Genomic DNA, 23,478 nt, shown 5'->3' with positions numbered 1-23,478 from the left:
TCAGTACTTAATAGGTAGAAGAAAGGAAGATTAAGAGTTCAAGCAGCCCAAGCTGCAAAGTAAGGAAGGCCTTGTCAACCAACATGTGTGGGCCATCGGAAGCCACCAAGGAGGGTGTGCGAGCAGGCGAGGGATGTGACTAGAGTTACATCCATGGAAAACGCTGGTAGTTAGAACCTATCTGGTAGACTAGTATCATGGTAATGGGCTCGCTTGGGTTATGAATTGAACTCTCAGCTTTGTTGCTGTTGTGTGTCTTTTCATGGAGAGATGCCACCAAATGTCTGCCCCCGGAGGGCACTGACCACAGACTGAAGAAAGCATTCCATCCAAGGCTAGCTTGGTGAATGAGTGAGTGAGTGAGTTTTGGTTACTTAGAAGATGTCTTCGTTATTGCTATGAGGAGACACATGGCCAAGACAACTTGTAGGAAAAAAAGCATTTGAGAGAGGGCTTGCTTACCGTTTTAGAGGCTTTAGTTAGCTCACAGTCGTCATGGCAGGAAGCAGACAGGCATGGCCCTGGAACGGTAGCTGAGAGCTTTATATCCTGATCCACAGGCAGCAGGCGGAGGGAGAACTTTTGAAACATCAAAGCCCACCCCCAGCGACACACTTCCTGCAGTAAGGCCACACCTACTCCAAAGACCACACCTCCTAATCCTTCTCAAACAGTTCTCCAAGAGGGGGGAGGCTGGCTAAAGTACTCAGATGTATGAGCTGATAGGAGCCATTCTCATTCAAACCACCACAGTGGGTGAGGGGCTACTTGCTGTTATGGGGGTGACTCAAGTCAGTTGCATCACCAAAGAGCCCACCTCAACCTGGTTGATGCCACTCACAAAGAGTTGCCTCTCTGGAACTCTTCATGAGCTACAGACAGCTCTACAGAAGAGTATCCTGTATCTCTGCTCCAGCCCCTCACACACTGTTGCTCTCTGCATTTATAAACTTTGAGGGGGGCCTTGTGAATCTTACAACATTCTCAGCTTCCTAAGCTTCGTGAGCTTCTGAGTTTCCTGGGTCTTGTAAGTTTCCTGAGCTTTATGAATTTCCTGGGCTTCTTGAGCCCTTATGAGTTTCCTGAGCTTCCTGAGCCTTATAAGTTTCCCGAGCTTCCTGAGCCTTATGAGTTTCCTGAGCTTTCTGAGCCTTATAAGTTTCCCGAGCTTCCTGAGCCTCCTGAGCCTTATAAGTTTCCCGAGCTTCCTGATCCTTATGAGTTTCCTGAACTTCCTGAGTTATGTATGTTGCTTTGTCCTTGAGTTTCAAGAGCCTCCCTTTAGGAGGGAATGTTTAAATTCTCAGAAAATGTTTCAAATGGGAGAAAATAGTTGTACATTATTCACTTAGATCTCTGCAGGTTTCTGCAGTAGCTGCTGTCTCCTGTCATACCTTTGAGGTCCTTTAAGGAAGTCCAGCTGGCAGTCTTTCCCACTTGCGAAGTCCAGGTGACCCTGGGAGCCAGGTGTGCCTACCTTGTGTCTACTACCCTCTGTGTCCTCACTGTTTTCTCTAGGTGACCATGGCCTTGCTGGGGAAGCACTGTGACATCCCCACCAACGGCTGCGGGTCTGAGCGCTGGAACTCCACCTTCACACGCAAAGACGAGCTCATCAACAGCCTGGTGTCCGCCTTAGATTCCATGGTGAGTCTCTGGTCAGGTGGGAAGAGGGCCCGAGATCAAAGGTGGGAGACCTCCGAGAGGGTATGCCCATCAAAATCTCTGTATCTCTGGGGAGTGGGGAGAGAGCTCAAGTGGTAAAGCGCTTGCCTTGCAACCATAAGGTCCTGAGTTCAATCCCCCCAGAATCCAGATAAAAAAGCCAGGCCTGGGGGCACACACTTGTAATCCCAGTGTTAAGGAGGCCTGCTAGGCAGAGTTCCAAGTCAGTAAATGACCCCTTCTTAAACACAAATAAGCAAACAAACAAACAAATAAATAGAAAAGCAATTATGAATGGTGTCTGAGGAACAGCAGCTAAGTTTGTCCTCTGGCCTCCACACACATGCAAACTTGTGTGTAGACACCAAGATACATACGTATGTATGATTGTACTGAAGTATGTTTGGGCATACATGTCCCTGGAATCCCACAGCCGGGAGGTTGCAATAGGAAGATCTTGATTTTGAGACCATCCTGGGCTACAGAGTGAAACCCTGAAAGGACAAGACTGAGCTTAAACACATGGAGGAGGGCTCTGGGTTCGAATCCCAGCACCACATACACACACACACACAAAACCTGCGAAAACAAAGTGTAGAGCATCCGTTGGCATTTTCTGATGATAAAGTGGAAACTCAGAGAAGGCAGCATCTTGCTTGAGGTCACACAGTGAGGCACTGGTTTCCTGAGCATAGGGGACCTCATTTCTAGGTAGTTCTTCCTATAGGCTGCTCAAGGTCATATTTAATGCCCGAGGTGGGAGACACCCTCAGAAACTAGCTGGGTGCTAGCTCTTTCTCTACACCGGCCACCACTGTGTCTGGAACCTCATCCACCTGTCGGATGGTGGGTATGCAGTCTCCCCTTCAGCCATGCTTCGCTTCTGAGATTAGATGAGGCCAGGCACATTCAGGGGGGGTAGCCGTAGACCATATTGTTTTAGTTTTGAGACCAGATCTCACACTGGCCTGAACTCATCAAGTAAACTAGATTGGCTGGCCAGAATTGATTCTCCTGTCTCATGGATTCTCCTGTCTCAATTTCCCCAGTGCCGGAATTACAAGTGTGTGCCACCATACTTGGCTGTGTGTGAGATGTGCTTGCACCTGGAGCAGACAGCAACCGGAGCAATCTAGAAAGGAGGCTCTCTATGCTCAGAAGACCAGTGACTCTACTTGGTTGTGCTGTGTGTGGAGGCCAGAGGTTGACGTCCAGAGTCTTCCCGCCCCCAGCCTCACTCCCAGCCCTTTTCACACGAGTGCTGGGAATCGAACTCAGGTCTTTGTGCTTAGAAGACAAGCAGTTTACCCACTGAGCCATCCTGCCAGGCCTGCTTAGAGAGATCTTTTTCCTATGACGATTCTATTGAAATTCTACTGCCATGTTCTCCAGGCTGCATGGTGCCCGGTTTTCACTGTTTAGAGAAGGCTGTTAAAGTGGGCTGGAGGGCTCATCTCTCACTGATAGTCCCGTCTCTGTGGTTAGGGCTAGCCTCAAACTCTTCATTGTCCTCCCGGGTGCTGGATTACAGGCACAACATACAGCCGTGCTGGGTTCCAGGCTGGTCTTGATTTTAGCTCACACACCTTGCCCCTCCCCCACAGTGCTCGGCGCTCTCCAAGCTGAACACGGAGGTGGCCTGTGTGGCGGTGCACAATGAGAGCGTCTTCGTGATGGGCACCGAGAAGGGACGGATGTTTCTGAACACCCGGAAGGAGCTACAGTCAGACTTCCTCAGGTTCTGCCGTGAGTACCCCACGTCCTCCATGCCCAGGGCCCTGCTGTGTCTAAAGGACAAGGGTCCTGGCCCATCTCTCTGTGTCCCCTGCTTTGTCCAGTCCGCAGAGCCTGTTGGAGGGATGAACTGGACACAAGTTTGTTCCAAATGGAGCCTGTTAGAACTACCTAGCAACACCTATCACTGAAGCCTACCACTAGTCATGTCCATATGCCCATTTTTAGAGGGGAACACTGAGGCCCAGAGCGGTCACCTGATTCTACTCTATTTGTTAATGGTGCTGGGCATTGAACCTGGACCCTCATGCCTATTAAGCAAGAGCACTGTTACTGAGCCATACCCTCAGCTAGTGTTCTACCTATTTTTTTTTATTTTTATTTTTATTTTTCCTGTTTATTCTATTTATATTGTGTGCAAGTGTGTGGGCATGCACATGCTATGGCATGAATATAGACATCAGAAGACTTGCTAGAGTCAGTTTTCTTTTCCACCATGTGGGTCCTAGGATTTGAACTCAGGTCTTCAGGCATGGGCGAAAGCTTCTTGACCTGCTGGGCCCTCTTGCTGACTCCCTGCTGTGTTAAGACAGGTTCTCCTGTAGCCCAGGCTGGCCTTGAATTCCTGGTTCTCTGGCCTTCACCTGCCCAGGAGGGGAAGGCACTCACCACCCCTTCTGGTGTCTAGGGTGCTGGTGTGGAACTCAGGGTTTGGTGCATGTTAAGTGAGCATTCTGCCAAAGGAGCCACTTTTTTTTTTTTTTTTAAAGATTTATTTATTATGTATACAGTGCTCTGCCTGCATGTATGCCTGCGGGTCAGAAGAGGGAACCAGATCTCATTACGGATGGCTGTGAGCCACCATGTAGTTGCTGGGAACTGAACTCAGGACCTCTGGAAGAACAACCAGTGTTCTTAACCTTTGAGCCATCTCTCCAGCTCCCAGTTCTACCTCTTGACTGAGTCTATTTGAGGTTAGGGACCAGCCGTTGTCCAGCTAAGATATTTAGCTCGTGTGAGTGTAGGACACGTTTTTTGTTTCGTTAGTTTTTGTTTTTCGAGACAGGGTTTCTCTGTGTAGCTTTGCGCCTCTCCTGGAACTCACTTGGTAGCCCAGGCTGGCCTCGAACTCACAGAGATCCGCCTGGCTCTGCCTCCCAAGTGCTGGGATTAAAGGCGTGCGCCGCCACCACCGCCCGGCGAGCGTATGACACTTGATGATGCAAGGTCACTTATTCTGACCTCTGAGGCCCTTGTGGGGCGACAACTGTTTTTGTTGTTTGTTTTGGGGTAAGAAGTGCTCAGTTTGCGTGGGCTGTGAGTGATGGACAGCCCTTGGTCGGGTGGGCCTCCAAGGTAGAGTGCCGACTTACAGTCCCCCAGGAGGGTCGCTTGGCTGCAGAGTGCTTTACTTAGCGTTCCTCAGGCCCTCGGTTCCATCCCCAGCGACACCAGACTCAAACAACACTTCATGCGGGGCCATTGGCCCGAAACCTCATTACCTTTCCCAGAGGGTCATGAAAATGTTACCCATGGTGTACAGATGGGAAACTGAGGCACGGTGGGCAAATTCCCCCTACTGCCGTAGCCCAGGATGGAAGGTGTGTGTAGTAGTCAGGGTTCTCTAGAGAAACAGAACTTACAGGAGGGGAATTTTTCTTACACACACACATACATATGGTTTATTAGAGTAGCTTACAGGCTGTGGTCCAGCTAGTCCAACAATGGCTGCCTATCAACAGAAAGTCCAAGAATCCAATAGTTGTGAAGTATCCACTGGGCAGTAGTGGTGGCGCACGCCTTTAATCCCAGAACTTGGGGAGGCAGAGGCAGGTGGATCTCTGTGAGTTCTAGGCCAGCCTGGTCTACAGAGCGAGTTCCAGGACAGCCAAGGCTACATAGAGAAAACCCTGTCTTGAAAAACAAAACAAACAAGAACAACAAAAATTCAGTAATTGTCAACTCCACGAGACTGGATGTCTCAGCTGGTCTTCAGGATACACTAGGGTCCTGAAGAAGGAGGTTCTAATGCCAGTGAGGGAGTGGACTTGCCAGCAAGAATGAGGGCAAGCAGGCAAAGAGTGTGCCAGCCTCCTTCTTCTGTGACCTTTATTTAGGCTGCCAGCTGAAGGTGTGGCCCAGATTAAAGGTGGATCTTCCTACCTCAAGAGATCTGGGTTAAAGGTTTATCTTCCCACCCCAAAGATCCGGATTAGAAGTGATGGGCCTTCCCACTTCAAATAATTTAATTAAGAAAAAAAAAAATCCCTCACAGGTGTGCCCAGTCTTTGGGATTGTCGTTAATTCCAGGTTTAGTCAGTTTCACAACTGTCTTAGTCTATGAAGTGACACACATACACCGTGACCACAGCAATTCTTATCAGCAAACTACGTAACTGGGGCTGGCTGACAGTTCAGAGGTTTAGTCCATTCTCATCACGATGGGAAGCATGGCGGCATGCAGGCAGACATGGTGCTGGAGAGGTAGCTGAGAGTTCTACATCCAGGTCCACAGGCAGCAGATCCTAGGCTTGGCATAGATAGGCTTTTGAAACCTCAAAGCTCCTCCCCAGTGACACACCCCCTCCAGCAAAGCCACACCTCCTAATCCTTTCAAATAACACCACTCCCTAGTGACCCCAGGCATTCAAATCTAAGAGTCTGTGGGGGCCATCCTTAGTCAAATCACCACAACAACCAAGAATAGCCATCCCAGGGAGCATGATTCAAGGCCAGGACTCCTCTTCTCAGACCCTTGCTCTTTCTCCCTAATCCCTTCAAAGTCAAGGATAGAACTTGTCTCGCTTTCTCCTATCTCATATCCCTGGGGTTGAGGGGGGTGCCAGGGATCTCCGTGGACACCCAGGTACCAGCTGTTGATAGTTTTGTTAGTAGTTTTTATGGTCTCCTGGGCCTTATCCCTAGGATTAGCCGCCCCAGATCGATCCAGCACTGCATGTATCATTCGTGGGGTACATAGCTGGAGCATATAGCTGTTTCCCCAGGAGCCCGAGACTCCACCTACTCTGCTCTCCCAGCCTGTTCTGTCTCTAAGGTTGGGTGGAGCTGGCTTCGAGGAGTGGGTGTAGTGGGGTCCTGTAGCCCCTCCCAGCCTCCTGGGGACAGTGTGCCTTATTTTCCACAGCCAGAAAGAGTGGCTATTTATAGCCCTCAGAATCAGGATAGTTTATTTCAAGCCTGGATGGTTGCCAAGGAGAGCCAGCTCCAAGCTGGAAGGGATCACAAGACCCTGCTCATCCTCTGTTCTGTTGTAGCTTCAAGCACGCCTTTAATCCCAGTACTTGGGAGACAGAGGCAGGCGGATCTCTGTGAGTTCGAGGACACCCTGGTCCACATAGAGAGACCCTATCCTGTAGCTAGAGTTTTCCTGCCTGGCCCACAGTCAGGACAAATCTCTCTCACCTGCCAGTCCCACAGCCACTCAGACCCGACCAAGTAAACACAGAGACTTATATTGGTTACAAACTGTATGGCCGTGGCAGGCTTCTTGCTAACTGTTCTTACAGCTTAAATTAATCCATTTCCATTAATCTATACCTTGCCACATGACTCGTGGCTTACCGGCATCTTCACATGCTGTTTGTCATCATGGCGGCTGGCAGTGTCTCTCTGACTCAGCCTTCCACTTCCCAGCTTTATTCTCCTCCTTGTCCCGCCTACACTTCCTGCCTAGCCAATGGCCAATCAGTGTTTTATTTACTGACTAATCAGCAACACATTTGACATACAGAACATCTCACAGCACTATCCCAAAGAACTAAAATATTTCATAAAGATTCCCTAACAGCCCCCCCCCAAAAAAAACCCAAAAACAACCGAGGGGGAAAGGGTTTATTTTGCTAAATGATTCTAGGTTGCCGTCTTATTTCAGAGAAGTCAAGGCAGGAACTCAAGCAGCTAATCACATCCCATTCACAGTCAAGAGCAGGGAGCTTGTTCTCATCTAGCTTTTTCCTGTTTCATATACCTTAGAGCCCCATTGCCTAGAGAGTAGTGCTGCCCACGATGGGCTGGGTCAATTAGCATTCAAGACGATTCCCCACTTAGATGTCTGTGCCCATAGGCCATTCGATCTAGCTCAGTGGTTCTCAGCCTGTGACCCTTTAATACAGTTCCTCATGTTGTGGTGACCCCCCCCACCATAAAAATAATTTTCGTTGCTACTTCATAACTGTCATTTTGCTACTGCTATGAATTCTACTGTAAATATCTGTGTTTTCCAATGGTCTTAGACAACTGTAGTAGAATATTATTTTAAGGTGTGTTACTTTTGTTTATGTTGCATTTGTTTTAACTCTGTGAAGCTGTGTTACTGTGCCTGTGTAAAACACCTGATGGTCTAATAAAGAACTGAATGGCCAATAGCAAGGCAGGAGAAAGAATAGGTGGGGCTGGCAGGCAGAAAGAATATACAGAGGGAGAAATCCAGGAAGAGGGATTGGAGAGCTAGGAGCCAGAGAAGGAGGAGGACCCCAGGGGCCAGCCACCCAGCTGCACAGCCAGCTAGCCACAGAGTAAGAGTAAGATTTACAGAAGTAAGAGAACAGGAAAAGCCCAGAGGCAAAAGGTAAATGGGATGAGTTAAGTTAAACAAAGCTGGAAAGAAACAAGCCAAGCTAAGGCCGGGCATTCATCATTAAGAATAAGCCTCCATGTGTATTTATTTGCGAGCTGGATGACGGCCCCCCAAAAAAGACCAAAGACCAACCAACAACAGACAATCCCTATGGAAGGGTTGTTTGATGCCTTCCCAAGGGATCATGGCGCACAGGTTGGGAACCACTAATCTAGATAATTCACGGGAGGCGTCCTTCTCAGATTGTGGCAAACTGACATTTAAAACTAACCATCGCCGTATCTCCATTGTTTTCCATGTGGGCCGAGCAGGAAAAGTAGGGCTTAGGTGGGTTGAAAGAGAGCGGGTTAGTATGAATATAGAATGTGGTCTGTGAAACAGATGCTCATGGAGTCCCAGTTCTGAGCCAGACTCCTTGGGCTTCTTTGAACGATCGCGAACTGAGGCTCAGAGAGTGAAGGAACAACCCTGAACAATCCTTTCAGGCTCTCAGCAGGGTGTGCATTCATTCATTCAGTCAGTCACTTGTTCCTCTGATTCCCGGGGCTTAACACCAACCAACCTACGGCTCGTGTGCTCTTGTCCCACAGGTGGACCCCTATGGAAGGATCCAGAAGCAGGACACCCTAAAAAGGTGCAACGCTGTGAGGGTGGTGGCCGGAGCATCCCGCGGTCCTCGCTGGAGCAGTGCTCGGATGTATACCTGCTGCAGAAGATGGTAGAGGAAGTGTTTGATGTTCTTTATAGTAAGATCCTTCCTCATTCCATTCCGGAAAGGGGCGGGTGGGAGACCAGCCTACCCACACCTACCTGCCTTATCTAGGTTCAGTCCCTTCCAGACCAGCCCCGCCCACCTCAGCCCAGCCCCGCCCACCTCAGCCCAGCCTCACTCCACCCAGCTAGATCCCACTCCATTCCATCCTGCCTTGCTCCGCCCACTGGTGTCTGACCCAGCCTCTCCTCCTAATCCAATCCCACCATATCCAAGTCAGCCCAGCCATGCCTTCCCAGTATAACCACATCCACCTTGACCCGACCTCATCCAGCCATACTTCAATCCTGGCCTCACCTGCTCTGCCAGTCTCGGCCCAGCCTTAGCTGATTTAGCTCCACCCACCCCAGCGGGGCGCGGGGGGGGGGGGGGGGGGGGGGGGGGAACTTACCCAGTCCTGCTCAGCCCTATTCATCCACTTCAGCCCAGGGCTTCCCTGCCAAATCCAATTTAGCCCCACCTGTCTCACACCAGCTCTGCCCCACCCCGCCCCACCCAACTCAACCTACTCCTGTCTGGCCCTGCCCTACCAAGCTCAACCCTGCAGCCTTGCCCACCTCAGCCTAGCCCTGCCCAGCAACCACGTCAGCACTGCCCTATCCGCCTCCAGCCTAGACCCCACCCACTTCTGCCCAGCTGTGTGGAGCTGTGCCTCACCCAGCCACACTCCACCAAGACCAGTCCAAATCCACACTGCTTACTTAGCCTTACCTACCCATAACCCACTCCTACTCAGCTGTGCCCTACCTACCTTAGCCCCGCCCACCTCAACCCCGCCCCACCCAGCCATATTCTAATCCAATCCCCACCTACCTTAGCCCCGCCCACATCAACCTAGCTCCACCCAGCTATATTCTAATCCAATCCCGTTCATGTTCATTCTGTCTCATCGGCAGCTTGCCTACTCTCTATCTAGCCCTGCTTAGCTTTGCCCTACCCACTTTAGCCCAGTTCTATCTCGCCCAGCCCGCCCAGTATAGTTGCTCAGCAATGCCCTACCCAGGTCAGCCCTGCCCTTACCCCACCCAGCCCCCAGCCTAGCCCTGCTCACTTCTGCCCAGCTCTACCCAGTTGTTCCCTACCCACCCCATCCTGGTCCCACACAGCCTGGGGAGGCCCCCATCTCACCCAGTAGAGCAGACCCGTTCTGCGCTGTAGGACCCCTGAGCAAAACAAGACCCCAGGACAGGGCTTTCTCTACCATCTCCAAACTCCCAGGCACCTTTCCTGTATAGCCACCTCTTACCACCTCCCCACCCCCACTGACATGGTCTTCCAGTAGACCCTCCCTCCTGTCTCCTGGTTATTCCAGAGACCAAGGCTTTCTTCCCAGAAGATAAGCCTGAGGTTAAAATTCCGTGTACCATCACCGGCCAAGTTCAACCTACCAACTTGGCATAAGGGCTTTCCTGCCTCCTCTATCCAGCCCTCAGACATACACAGTAGAGTTCTGTCTACAGGCTGGTGTTCTTCATTCTGTACCGCGTCTACAGCAATGAGGGACCCAGAGCCCCTCTCCCAGGGGGGAGTCACCACACATTGCCTGGCTTCCAGTGTGTCTATCCAAGCCCCCGTCAGTACTGAGCCTCACTGTTTACTCTTTGACAGGTGAGGCTATGGGCAGGGCCAGCGTGGTACCTTTGCCCTATGAGAGGCTGCTCAGGGAGCCGGGGCTACTGGCTGTACAGGGACTGCCCGAGGGCCTGGCCTTCCGGAGGCCATCAGAGTATGACCCCAAGGCGCTCATGGCCATTTTGGAGCACAGCCACCGAATACGTTTTAAGCTCAGGAGGTAAGTAAGCCCCTGTCCTAATTTTATTTCCTTTTGCTGGGTTAAAAATACCAACAAAAGCCCATTATGGGAGAAAGGGCTTATTTGGCTCACAATCACCAAGTTACAGTCCATCACTGTAGGGAGGGAGATCAAGTCAACAGGAATTGGAAGCTGCTCATCACATTACATCCACAGTCAAGAGCCAAAAGCAATGAATTCAGGCATGCAGGCCAGCTCAGCTTGCTTTCTCTACTCTTAGACAGTTCCGAATCCCTTGCCTAGAGAGTAATGCCGCCCACGGTGGGCTGGGCTGTCCCACCTCAGTGTAATCAAGACAGTCTCCTCACAGGCGTGTCCACAGCCTAGTCTAAACCCCTCTTCGAGACTCTCTTTCCAAGTGGTTGTAGATAATGTCAAGTTGACAGTTAAAACTTTCAGGATGTGGAGGTGCACAGCTTAATCTTGGCACTTGTGAGGAAGAGGCAGGTGGATATCTGAGTTTGACCCACCCTGGCAGATTCCAAGGCAACCTGGGCTATGTAGCGAGATTGTCCCCCCCCCCCCCCCAAAAAAAAAAAACAACCCAAAAGACAGACAAATCTGTTACACCCCATACCCAGCCAGAGGGCAGAAAGCTGGAGACACCCTGAGGGAACTCATTAGGAAAGCTTTGGGTCTCATGGAGGAAACAAAGCTAAGACCCAGTCATACAGTGTAATCTGAGTCAGGGCATGACTATGGGAGTTTCCCAAGGGAATTCTGTGTCACAGCGTCCGGGAGAATTCTGGCTTAGGAAAGAGCCACACCAAAGGCTTTGCAGAGGTCATGGACAAAGGATGATGGTGGGTAGAGTTGAGATTGTCATGTAGGGATGTATGCCTATAATCTAAGCCCTTTGGGGAAGTAGAGGTCAGAGGGCCAAGAGTTCAAGGCCATCTTCAACTACATAGTGAGGCTACCTTGGCTCCATGAGACCCTGTCTCAGAAACATGAATTCATTTTAAAAACCTTGAGCTGGGAGAGCCGCCTGGCCTGGATGTGAGCTTGGGCTGTGAATGAGATTCATAAAAGACACACGAGAGGAGAGGTCAAGCCTGGGCTAAGGTGGATACCATGGGCTCAGCAGAGTTGGGGTCTTCATGTTGCATATAGCTGCTAAATCTTATGGGATGGGAAGAAGCCAAGTGGAGGATGGGATTGGTGGCTTGGAGATCTGAGGCAGCTTGGTGCAGGCCTGGGTCTGACAGTAGTTGCCACCTAGTATCGGGTGCATGATGCCCACGCTGCCAGGCTTGCATCCCTACCTATAATGTAGGGCCTGGCTCCCATCCCAAACCATTGGAATACCTGTAGTAACCCAGGTCTGTTATATTCTGTAGAGTGTGTTACATGGGCTGTGAAGGGAGAGATTGACAGGCAAGAGTAGGTATTCAAAGCGGTCACTGTCTCCTCTCCTTCACCCAGGCCTCCTGATGATGGTGGGCGGGACTCAAAGGCGCTGGTGGAGATGAACGGTATCTCCCTGCTACCCAAGGGGTCCCGAGACTGCGGTCTGCATGGCCAGGCCTCCAAGGTCACTCCCCAGGACCTGCCCCCCACCGCCACCCCATCCTCCATGGCCAACTTCCTGTACAGCACTTCGATGCCCAACCACACCATCCGGGAACTCAAGCAGGAGGCGCCCACCTGCCCGTTGACCCCCAGCGACCTGGGCTTGGGCTGGCCTGTGCCTGAGCCCCAGGTCCCCAGTGCCCAAGATTTCTCCGACTGCTGTGGTAAATGCTGCAGTGGGGACCTGCATGTCTCTCTGGGTGGTTGCCTCGAAGGAGGAGGCAGTTCTGGGCAGGGGTGGGTCTTGCCACTTGCATTCTTTTGAGACCCAGTTAAACTGGGGCCTCCACTTGACCTTCTGAACAGACCTTGAATGGGACCAAAAGGCATCTTCACCCCCAGGAGGCTGTGAAGAGCATAAATGAACTAATCAGGGATGATGAGATGGTCCAGCAGGTAAAGGTGCTTGCCAACCAGCTTGATGACCTGAGTTCAATCTGAGACTCATGTAGCGGAAGGAGAAAATTGAGTCCCACAAGTTGTCCTCTGACCTCCACGCATGCGCACACCCACAAGAGATGAACGTAATTAAAAAGGGAATAAAATGCCCATATGCACTTAATGAGCACCTACTGCATACCCTGCTTGGATTCAAGATTTAGGGGCCTAAGAGAAGGAGCAGCGGGGGGTGACGAAGATGTGGGCTCTATCCTGGCTGTGTATGCCAGGGCAAGTCTCAATCTCACTGAACCTCAGTTTCTTCGTTTGTAAAGTGGAATGCTTATGGAGTATCCCTTATCTAAGATACTTGGGATCAAGATTCCTAAAGCAGCCGGGCAGTGTTGGTACACGCCTTTAATCCCAGCACTTGGGAGGCAGAGGCAGGCACAGCTCTGTGAGTTCGAGACCAGCCTGGTCTACATGGTGAGTTCCCAGATAGCCAGAGCTAGTACACAGAGAAAGCCTGTCTGGGGGGAAAAAAAAAAGGTCCTAAAGTGGACATTTCAGACTTGGGTGTTGGACGATATGGCTCAGTTGATCGAGTGCTTGCCTAGCCAAAGACATTTGTCATCAAGCCCAGTGACCTCAGTTTAATTCCTGGGACCCACATAGTAAGTGAGAACTGCCTTCCACAAGTTGTCATTTGATCTTTATAGATAAATGAATACATGCGATTAAAAGAATGAGAAAGGGAAGGGGAGCCTGGCATCCTGCTCTTGTGGTACCTGCCTCTGGATAGCCAAGTCTGGTTTAGAGCAACTGAGATTTGTAGTTAGGGATCTAGCCTGGAGCCTCCTGATCGCCAGGCTCCGTTCTAGTTTCTCTGAGGTATGTGGGACCCCTCCAAAATGGATGCCTCTCTTTCCCCCTTGTTCAGGACAGAAGCCCGCAGGACCTGCTGGGCCTCTCATCCAGAATGTCCATGCTTCCAAGCGCATCCTCTTCTCCATTGTCCATGACAAGTCAGGTAGGCCGGCGCCCTTGGCAGTGACCTGGCCAGAGTGGTTTTCTTTGATGACAATGGGTCCATCAGATATGGATGAGAGAAGACAGGGGCAGTTTTTGCCCAAGGGGCTGAGAGTCAAACCTAGGTGTGCCAGCCATGGGTGTCACAAATATCCCCAAGCTACAGCTTAAAACAAGCATTTGTTACTACGTAGTTTCTGTGTGTGTATTAGTTTTCTCATTGCCATGGAGTTACTTTTCTCTTTGCTGTGGTAAGAGAGCCAACAAAAAGCAATGAGGGGGAAAGACTTGGTTGGAGCTCACAGTTCGAGGGGTTACAGTCCGTCACGGTGGGGAGAACATGGTGATTGGCGCATGAGGTGGCTGGTCACACAATCAGAGCCGGGAAGAGGTGAATGCTGGTGTTGTTTGGTTTCTTCTTTCTATATAATCGGGGATCTCAGCGATGGGATGGTACTGCCCGCAGTTAGCGTGAGTCTTCCCACCTTTGTGAACTCAGTCTAGAAACTCCCTCACAAACATACCCAGAGGCTAGTTCGCATGGTGATTCTGAATCCTGTCAAGTTGACAGGCAAACCTGATTATCACAGCCGATAAGGAAGTAGTTTGTGGTGAAGGGTCTCTCACAAGCTTGTCGGCATGCTGTCAGCCAGGCTGCAGTCTAATCCGAAGGCTTGAAAGCTGGAGAGCCATGTGTAAGGTCACCCTTGCAGGCATAGGCCAGAGACTTAAGTTCTAAACCAGCTGGGCTGCTTTACATCAGGTCAGGTGAGCAGGCTCACAAAATGGCGGCTGGTGTTCTCAGACTTAGAGGTAAAAGACAGAGGAAGGAAGGAAGCCGGTTTTTTCATGACCTCATTTCAGAAATGACTATCATTTCTGCCCCCATTCTATCCATGAGAAAGCCCAGAATGTTCCAGTCAGTGAGGGAAGAGAAGATATATCAAAAAAGTTAGTTAGGTGTGTGCCTTTCACTCAGCACTCAGGAAGCAGAGGCAGGAGGATCTCTGTGAGTTTGAGGTCTTTACATAAAAAGTACCAGGCCTGCCAGAGCTGAGACAGGAAGCTGTCCTTTGAGACTAACCTGGGCTATGCAGTAAGGCCCTGTCTCTAAAGAAAAGACAAAAAAGCCGGGGGGGGGGGTGGGGGGGGGGGTTGTGGCGGCGCACGGCTTTAATCCCAGCACTCGGGAGGCAGAGCCAGGCAGATCTCTGTGAGTTCGAGGCCAGCCTGGTCTACAGAGTGAGATCCAGGAAAGGTGCCAAAGCTACACAGAGAAACTCTGTCTCAAAAAAACAAAACAAAATAGACAAAAGAAAGGAAAAGAATGTATGTGGGGGCTGAGAATGTGGTTGAACAGTCATGAATTGTTTATAATTTCCCCCAGTGAGTGGCAGGGGGTGTGCCTCCTCGGCACTAGAGCGCCTCCCTAGAATGTCTCAGTGAGGCCCCGGGAGCTTGGCTCGACAATAGATCACTTCTCTAGCATGTATAGGGTCCTAGGTCCCGGCACTAGTACTGCCTAATTCCTTAGGCATAGTGACACATACTGTCACCCCAGCACTCAAGAGGCTGAGGCAGGAGGATTTCAAATCCAGTCTAGCCTGGTCTTACATAGTAAGACCCTCCTTCCTCAAGAGATGTGGCTTTCCCGGGCTTTTGCCTACCTGGGGTAGGGTGGTCTGGGGAGAGACAGATCTCAGTCTACACAGCTCTTTGGGAGATACGGAAGGGACACGGGCTGGTGAGGGAGCCGAGGGGACACTGAGCACCCTAAATTGCATAGGGACCGAGGTGACAATGGTTAGGGGGGCTGTGTGCTTTAGAGTGGCACCCTAGGCTTGTGGAGGGCGAGTGGTAGGAACTGGGGACCCTGACAGGAGGCGGCAGCCCCCACTTTGGGGACCAGCCCTCACTGGGCCTTCTGTGTTTTGATAGAGAAGTGGGACGTCTTCATCAAGGAGATGGAGGACATCAACACACTGCGGGAGTGCGTGCAGATCCTGTTTAACAGCAGATACGGTGAGTGGGCGGCAGCAGCCCACCGGGTGAGCATCTCATTATGTGTGGCAGTCGCTTGTGTTCCCCCAACATAACAGCAGGAGCCATATGCTGGCGCTCCGCGCAGCGTCAGCGCGGATGGCATCCGGCGTGGGCTCTCCCCTGTGTGGGGAGAGGTGGTTGTGTCAATATTTCCCTTGCAGATTCTTTGTGGGGGTGGGATGATGGCAGATCCCCAGACCTTGAGTCACCTGTGGGAAGATGGGCAGGGGTACTCTGCATGGCTCTCCGCTGGCTTGTACTGTGCCCACAGCTCCATATTGTACTCTATTTTTGTTGTGTGTGCATGCATATATGTGTGTACTTGCATACGTGTGTGTATGTGTGTGTTGAGGCCAGAGGACAACCTCAGGTATCATTTTTAGGCTTCATCCACCTTTTATTGTGTGCTGTTGCTCAGACAGTCTCATGTAGCCCAGGCCAGTGGTGAAATTGCTGTGTCAATGACAATGACCTTGAACTTTTTTTTTTTTTTTTTTTTTTTGATCATCCTTCCTCTACTTCCTGAGTGCTGGGATTACAGGTGTACACCACCATAGCCAGTATTACGTGGTGCTGGAGATGAAACCTAGGGTTACATAAAATGTTCTGTTCCAGCTGGAGAGGTACAAAGTGAGGCCCTGTCTTTTAAAAAGAAAAAAAAAGTTATGGCCGGGCAGTGATCCCACACTGCCTTTGATCCCAACACTTGGGAAGCTGAGGCCGGTGGATCTCTGAGTTTGAGGCCAGCCTGATCTACAGAGCGAGTTCCAGGACAGCCAAGGGTACACAGAGAAACCCTATCTTGAAAAAATTCAAAAAACCAAACCAAAACAAAACAAAAAATGTTATTAAATACTTATTTATTTGTGTGTGTGTGTGTGTATACATGCCACAGTGCAAGTGTAGAGGTCAAAAGATGACTTGTAGGAGTTGGTTCTCTCCTTCCACTGTGTGGGTTCCAGATATCAAGCTTGGGTTTGTCAGGCTTGGCAACAAGGCTTTTAGCCCCTGAACCATTGTCTTGGGATCCTGTTGCTGTGATGAATCACCATGACCAGAATCACCCTGGACAGGAAAGGGTTTGTTTCAGCTTACAACTCTCAGGTCACACTCCGTGACTAAAGCAGGACAGCGCAGGAATTCAAGGCAGGCACCCGGAGGCAGGAACTGAAGCAGAGGCCATGGAGGAACACTGCTCATTGGTTTGCTCTCATGGCCTGCCCAGCCTGCTTTTCTTATAGCACCCAGAACCAGCAACCCAGGTGGGACACTGCCCACAGTGACCTTGGCCCTCCTGCATCTATCATCAATCCAGAAAATGCACCCAGGCTTGCCCATAGGGCAGTCTAGTGGGGGCATTTTCTCAATGGAGGTTCCCTCTTCCCAAATGACTCTACCTTATGTCAGGTTGACAAAACTAGCCAACACAGCCATCTTTCTGGCCTGGCTATCCCCATTCCTGTGTCCTGGTCTCTTTTTTATTTATTTATTTTTTTGGAGACCCTTACTGGCTTAGTCCTTACTGGCTTGGAACTCACTACGTAGATTAGTGGAGGCTGGCTAATCAGCCTCAGGGCCCCATTTGTTTCCAATGTTGAGGTTTATAAGTGCAAACAAGCTACCAACTCCTGGCTTTTTTGCATTAGCTCTGGGCATCAAAATTGGATCCGTGTATCTGTATGACAGGCGCTTTATCAACTGAGCTAAAACTTTTTGATTACATACAATTGTGTGTGTGTGTATGTGTGTGTGTGTGTGTATCCCCATCATATGCACATGCAGGTCAGAGGACAGATTTGGGGATCTGTTGTCCCCATCCATCGTTTGGGTACCGGGGATTGAACTCAGGTTGTCAGCCTTGGTGTGGAGTACCTACACCTGGTCAGCTATCATCACTAGCCCTTGTCCTTTTCTTCTGTTTTTGTTGTTGTTTTGGTTGTGTGAGTGTTTTTTTGGTTTTTTTTTTTTCCTTTCTCTCGAGACAGGGTTTCTCTGTGTAGCTCTCTGGGGGCCCTGGAACTCGCTCTGTAGACCAGGCTGACCTCGAACTCACAGGGATCCACCTGCCTCTGCTTCCAGAGTGTGTGAGTGTTTCCCATTTATTTTGTGTGTGTCTGTGTGTAGGCTGGAGTGTGTCATGGCACACATATTTATTTACAGAGGACAGATTTCAGAGGTTGATTCTCCCTTTCTACCATATGGGTTCCAGGGATCCGGTTCAGTTTGTTGGGCTGTAAAGTGCCATTACCCAGCAAACCATCTCTCCTCCCCTCTTCCGGATTTTGGAGACAGGCTCTTACTCCATAGTCTACGTTAGTCTTGAAATCACTATTTAGGCCGACTGGCTCAGCCCACCAAATACAGTGATTGTCTGCATGACCAATTTACCCTGCTTCCTTCCTACTTCTTCCTTTTTTTGGTTTGTTTTTTTTCGAGACAGGGTTTCTCTGTGTAGGCTGTCCTGGAACTCACCCTGTAGACCAGGCTGGCCTCAAACTCCCAGAGATCCTCCTGCCTCTGCCTCCCGAGTGCTAGAATTAAGGGCGTCCACCACCGCCTGACTTTCTTTCTTATTTATATATTTATTTACTTGGGGTTTTTTTTTGTTTTTTGTTTTTTGAGATAGGGTCTCATTTCACCTAGGCTGCCTTTGAACTCCCTGTGTAGCCAAGGATGGCTTTGAACTTCTTTTTTTTTTTTTTTTTTTTGGTTTTTCGAGACAGGGTTTCTCTGTGTAGCTTTGTGCCTTTCCTGGAACTCACTTGGTAGCCCAGGCTGGCCTCGAACTCACAGAGATCCTCCTGGCTCTGCCTCCCGAGTGCGGGGATTAAAGGCGTGTGCCACCACCGCCCGGCAGCTTTGAACTTCTAAGCCTCCTGCCTCTACCTTGTGGGTGTTCCTTTACAGGTATGCGCCACCATGGCCATTTTATTCAATGCTGGGGATGGAATTCAGGGCTCTGTGTGTGCTAGGCACACACTCTCCCAACTGAGTCACATCCCAGCACCTTGATTTGTTTGTTTTTTTCAGATAAGGTTTTGCTCTGTAGTCCAGGCTGGCTCTGAACTCATAGCAGTCCCCCTGCCTCTGTCTCCTCAGTGCTAGAATTCCCAGGTAGGCACCACCTTCTGGCTCTCCTGCTTTATTGGCCTGTTTTATGTTCTCTGTTTAATGGGTCTTTTTCACTTTGGGGAGGTAAACTCTGTAGGGAGATGATCCAAAAACTGAGTTTTGTAAAGTATTTAGGAGTTTGTCTCCAGGACAGTAAAGCCTGAGACATAACACGAGAGACATGAGGTCCTCTGTCCTGGAGGATGATTTTGTGTCCAAGCACCATAGCAGCTAATGCCTGAAGGGCACATGTATGCAGACATGCAGCAGTGGGTGCTTACATGCAGATACATACAGCAGTGGGTGCTTGCATGCAGATACATGCAGCAGTGGGTGCTTGCATGCAGATACATGCAGCAGTGGGTGCTTGCATGCAGACATGCAGCAGTGGATATTTACATGCAGACACATAGCTGTGGATACTTACATGCAGACATACAGCAGTGGATACTTGCATGCAGACATACAGCAGTGGATACTTGCATGCAGACATACAGCAGTGGATACTTGCATGCAGACATACAGCAGTGGATACTTGCATGCAGACATACAGCAGTGGATACTTGCATGCAGACATACAGCAGTGGATACTTGCATGCAGACATACAGCAGTGGATACTTGCATGCAGACATGCAGCAGTGGGTGCTTGCATGCAGATACATTCAGCAGTGGATACTTGCATGCAGACATACAGCAGTGGATACTTGCATGCAGATACATGCAGCAGTGGGTGCTTGCATGCACACCCAAGGGTATTTACATGCAGACACATACACCGGTGACTACTTGCATACAGATAACTACAGGAGGGGGTCCCTGCAGGTGTCAGACAAGGAAGTGAACCCTGCGAGGAGATAAGAATGAAAACTCCGTGCAGATTGACTTTGTCAATCTGGATCATACTTGGGGGTAGGGGTGGGGTCTAAGGCCAGGTGGTTCATTGTCAGCATATTTAAAAGCCAGTACAGCCGGGGCGGGCGGTGGTGGCACACACCTTTAATCCCAGCCCTGGGGAGGCAGAGGCAGGCGGATCTCTGTGAGTTCGAGGCCAGCCTGGGCTACAGAGTGAGTTTCAGGAAAGGCTCAAAGCTACAGAGAAACCCTGTCTCAAAACAAACAAACAAACAAAAAAACAAAAGCCAGTACAATTTGGGAAAAGGTTCCCAGGCAACAATCAGTCCAATTCCAGGTGCACAATAAAGCCTAAGGTGTGACTACATAGAAACTCTTTTACAAAGTACATGTGACCGTGAGGGTGAGTTCTGTGGCCTAGAATGTAGTGTGGTCTCTGACTGATAACATAGAGGTCAGCAGGCCATGAAGTACATGTGACATCTACTATAAGGATGGGTAATGGTCTAGGGAGGGTAGAGTCTCGGATAATCATTCTGGGGAATTTGGGTGGGGTCTGCCTCTCCAGCAAACAGGTGGGTGAGGTCTGCCTCCACAGATAGTAAAAAGATCACCAAGTCATTACCAAAATCCACTCCCAGCCTTCTGGGAGGGAAAAGTTATTTTATCCCCTCCATTGGGAAGAGGGTCCTATGTGTTTAACATTCCTGGTTTCCCTAGTGATCTGTGGGTGCCAAGGACCTTTGTGCCCCCAACAGATACGGACAGTAGTGTGTACTTGTGTGCAAGTGCACGTAGCTATGGGCATTTATGTGAAGATCATACGGTTGTGGACCCTTGTGTGCGAGTGCATACCAGTTGTGACACCTTGAATGTGGTTGTGTGCGGTGGTTGGCATTCGTGTCCAGGAGTCCACGGTGCTTGGTGAGGAAGCCAGGCTGGCTTAGAGGAGGCTAAGGTCTCAGGCTAGAGAATCAGGTGGCTTCCTGAGATGATGCCCTTGCTGGGTGGTCTGGGGCTGGTGGCCTAGACCTCCTGTGCAGGGTCTGGGGTGGCCTAGATGGCCGTCTGCATAGGAGTCTCCTGACATAATCAGGTGAACCCCCTGGGCTGTAGGGGGTGGAAATGGGAGAAGCTCTGGCTACGTGCAAGAGCATGGAGCCTGGGTAAGGACTGGCATCTGCTCAGCTACAGCTCTGGCCCCTGATACTATCTTTCTGGCTACCATACATGCTTGTGATAGGCCAGTGATGGTGCAGGGGGACCACACACACACACACATACACACACACACAAAGAAAAAGTACCTGGGCCGTGGTGGCGCACGCCTTTAATCCCAGCACTTGGGAGGCAGAGGCAGGCAGATCTCTGTGAGTTCGAAGCCAGCCTGGTCTGCAAAATGAGTTCCAGAAGAGAAACTCTTGTCACAGCTGGGGGAAAAAGTACAGAGAGATCAGGCTTGGTGGTATACACTTGTAATCCCAGCATTCTCGAGGCTGAGACAAAAGGCTTTAAGAGCTTCAGGTCTGCCTGGGCTGCTATAAAGGGGAAAACTAAAGGAGGCTGAGAATGTGGCTCAGTTGGTCCAGTGCTTACCTACCATGTGTGAAGAAGCCCTGGGTTCCATCCATCCCCAGCGACATAGAAACCAGGCAGAGTGGTGTATGCTGGTAATCCTAGCTCTTGGGAGATGAAGGCAGCAGGATCATGATTCAAAGAGACCCCCATCTCAGAGAGAAAAAAAAAAAGTCCCTTGAGGCTGACACTGCATGGTCATGAGTTCACATGAACTCGCAAAGAGCGATTGCCCAAACACCGACGGCAGGCAGGCAGGGAGGCTCCCCAGACAGGAGGCGGGGGTGGGGAAGAAATGATTTGACAGCTGCTGAGACTTCAAGGGTTTAATTTGACAGCGAGCAAAGTGTGACTTCACAGTGTAGAGCTCGCTGCCAACGCTGCTGCCACTAGACGGACCCGGGACGTCAACAAGAAAACAATGAGCAGCCCTGGAAGTAGCCCGGACCGTTCTGCCCCGCCCTGACTTGGCCAGTGAGTGGCTTGGAGGCCAGCTCTGAGCTGCAAGGGCACACACAACCCTGAGGGCAACAGGGAAAGCCCAGAGCAAGGACCAGCTTGCCTCAAGAAAATAAGCAATATTTGGTGCTTGGCATCTGGTTGTAAGCCCAACCCTTGGAAGGCTGAGGCAGCAGGATTGCTGTGAATTTGATGCCAGTCTAGGGACTGTAACAGGACCCTGTCACAAGTAGGTGCAGGGGCAGCAGGGAGGTACATGGCTCAATGGGTCAAGGAAGGCTCTTGCAGCCAAGCCTTATGCCCTGAGTTCGATCCCTGGAGCCTACCTGAGGGCAGAAGAGAATTGACTTCTGCAAGTTGTCCTCCGACCTCCACACTCGGGCTGTGGCATGTAGGCAATGCCTCCCAATAAATAAATAGTAAACTTTTTTTAAATGTTAAAAAATGGACTCTGAGCTAGGTGTGTGTGGGGGTGCACTCTATTAATCCCAGCACTCGGGAGGCAGAGGCAGGTGGATCTCTGTGAGTTCGAGGCCAGCCTGGTCTACAGAATGAGTTCCAGGACGGCCAGGGCTACACAGAGCAACCCTGTCTTGAAAAGACCCTAGTCAAGGTGGCACTGTACTTTAATGCCAGCATTTGGGGAGCAGAAGCAGACGGGCCCCTGAACTGGAGGCCAGCCTGGTCTACATAGTGAGTTCTGAGCCAGCCAGGGCTACACAGTGAGACGCTGTCTCAAAAAGTAAAAGAAAAAAAAAAGAGAGAGAGAGAAAGTGGACGCGGTTGTTTCTGTGACGACGCAGCCCATGCAGTGTTAGCTGGGAAGGGACTGTGTGACCCGGGGTCTGAACCATGGTGTCCCATGACTTGTCTCTTGCACTCATCCTTGTTCTTACCCTTCTTCCAGCGGAAGCCCTGGGCCTGGACCACATGGTCCCTGTTCCCTATAGGAAGATTGCCTGTGACCCTGAGGCTGTGGAAATTGTGGGCATCCCGGACAAGATCCCCTTCAAGCGGCCTTGTACTTATGGGGTGCCCAAGCTGAAGCGGATTCTGGAGGAGCGGCACAGCATTCACTTCATAATCAAGAGGTGTGAATTGGCCTGGTTCTGTGAAAAGATACTGGCCTAGAATCCCCTAGTGGGGGGCTGGGGGTGTGGCTCAGTGGTAGAGCACCTGCCTAGAATCCCCCAGTGAGGGGCTGGGGGTGTGGCTCAGTGGTAGAGCACCTGCCTAGAATCCCCCAGTGAGGGGCTGGGGTGTGGCTCAGTGGTAGAGCACCTGCCTAATGCATGAGGCACTGGAGTTTTCTGTCCTCAAAGCCACAAAAGCAAAAAGAGGAGCAGATGATTCTAGAACTTTGGGACCCTAGTCCGTCAAGTGTGCCTTCCAGCCAAGGCTTCCTATGAGGACGTCTGGCCTTTTTCCTCGGCCTCCACATCTCCAAAAATAATGTGAAACCCCTTTAGTCTGACTCTACCTCCCCCAACACAGTATTTCACAAGAAATGGGCCCCTGGTTCATTCTTCAGCTGCGGGGTCAGTGGGTGGGACGGGGAAGGGAAGCTGGGCCCCCCAGACAGGAAGCCAGTTCCACTGGCTTTGCCCTCCGTGGCTGCCTCAGGCCTTGTGGTACCCAGATGTGTGTGAGCTCCCAGAGCTCCGGGAACAGCCGAGAAGCCCCAGTCTCTAAGAAGAGAACAGGAAGTCACGTTCAGAGTTCATACCCTGAGCCTTAACCTAGACACCCAACTCAGTCTACCCTTACTGGCTTTTTTTGTTTGTTTTGTTTTGTTTTGTTTTTTGTTTTTCGAGACAGGGTTTCTCTGTGTAGCTTTGCGCCTTTCCTGGAACTCACTTGGTAGCCCAGGCTGGCCT

The 23,478-nt window shown here is 50.6% G+C and overlaps 1 protein-coding gene across 18 annotated transcripts in view; it reads left to right on the top strand.

Moving 5' to 3' along the window:
• Gtf2ird1 (GTF2I repeat domain containing 1) overlaps positions 1-23,478 on the top strand; it is a 97,413-nt gene that overhangs the window by 35,982 nt on the left and 37,953 nt on the right. For 16 of the 18 annotated variants that reach the window (XM_052753927.1, XM_052753925.1, XM_052753926.1 and 13 more), the window contains 8 exons: positions 1,519-1,647; positions 3,270-3,411; positions 8,587-8,742; positions 10,377-10,560; positions 12,007-12,317; positions 13,472-13,561; positions 15,499-15,582; positions 22,509-22,692. In XM_052753927.1, the coding sequence (XP_052609887.1) occupies positions 1,525-1,647; positions 3,270-3,411; positions 8,587-8,742; positions 10,377-10,560; positions 12,007-12,317; positions 13,472-13,561; positions 15,499-15,582; positions 22,509-22,692 (1,274 nt within the window). In that variant the 5' untranslated portion in view covers positions 1,519-1,524. Of the gene's footprint in view, positions 1-1,518; positions 1,648-3,269; positions 3,412-8,586; positions 8,743-10,376; positions 10,561-12,006; positions 12,318-13,471; positions 13,562-15,498; positions 15,583-22,508; positions 22,693-23,478 lie in introns of those variants that run through there. The other 2 variants (XM_052753939.1, XM_052753938.1) reach the window with 2 other exon arrangements.

This window comes from Peromyscus californicus, unplaced genomic scaffold, assembly GCF_007827085.1.
Source record: "Peromyscus californicus insignis strain IS unplaced genomic scaffold, ASM782708v3 Scaffold_2__1_contigs__length_46816999, whole genome shotgun sequence".
Classification (NCBI taxonomy): domain Eukaryota; kingdom Metazoa; phylum Chordata; class Mammalia; order Rodentia; family Cricetidae; genus Peromyscus; species Peromyscus californicus.
The sequence above is the reverse complement of the archived record's forward strand: the minus strand, read 5'-3'. Positions and strand labels throughout refer to the sequence as shown.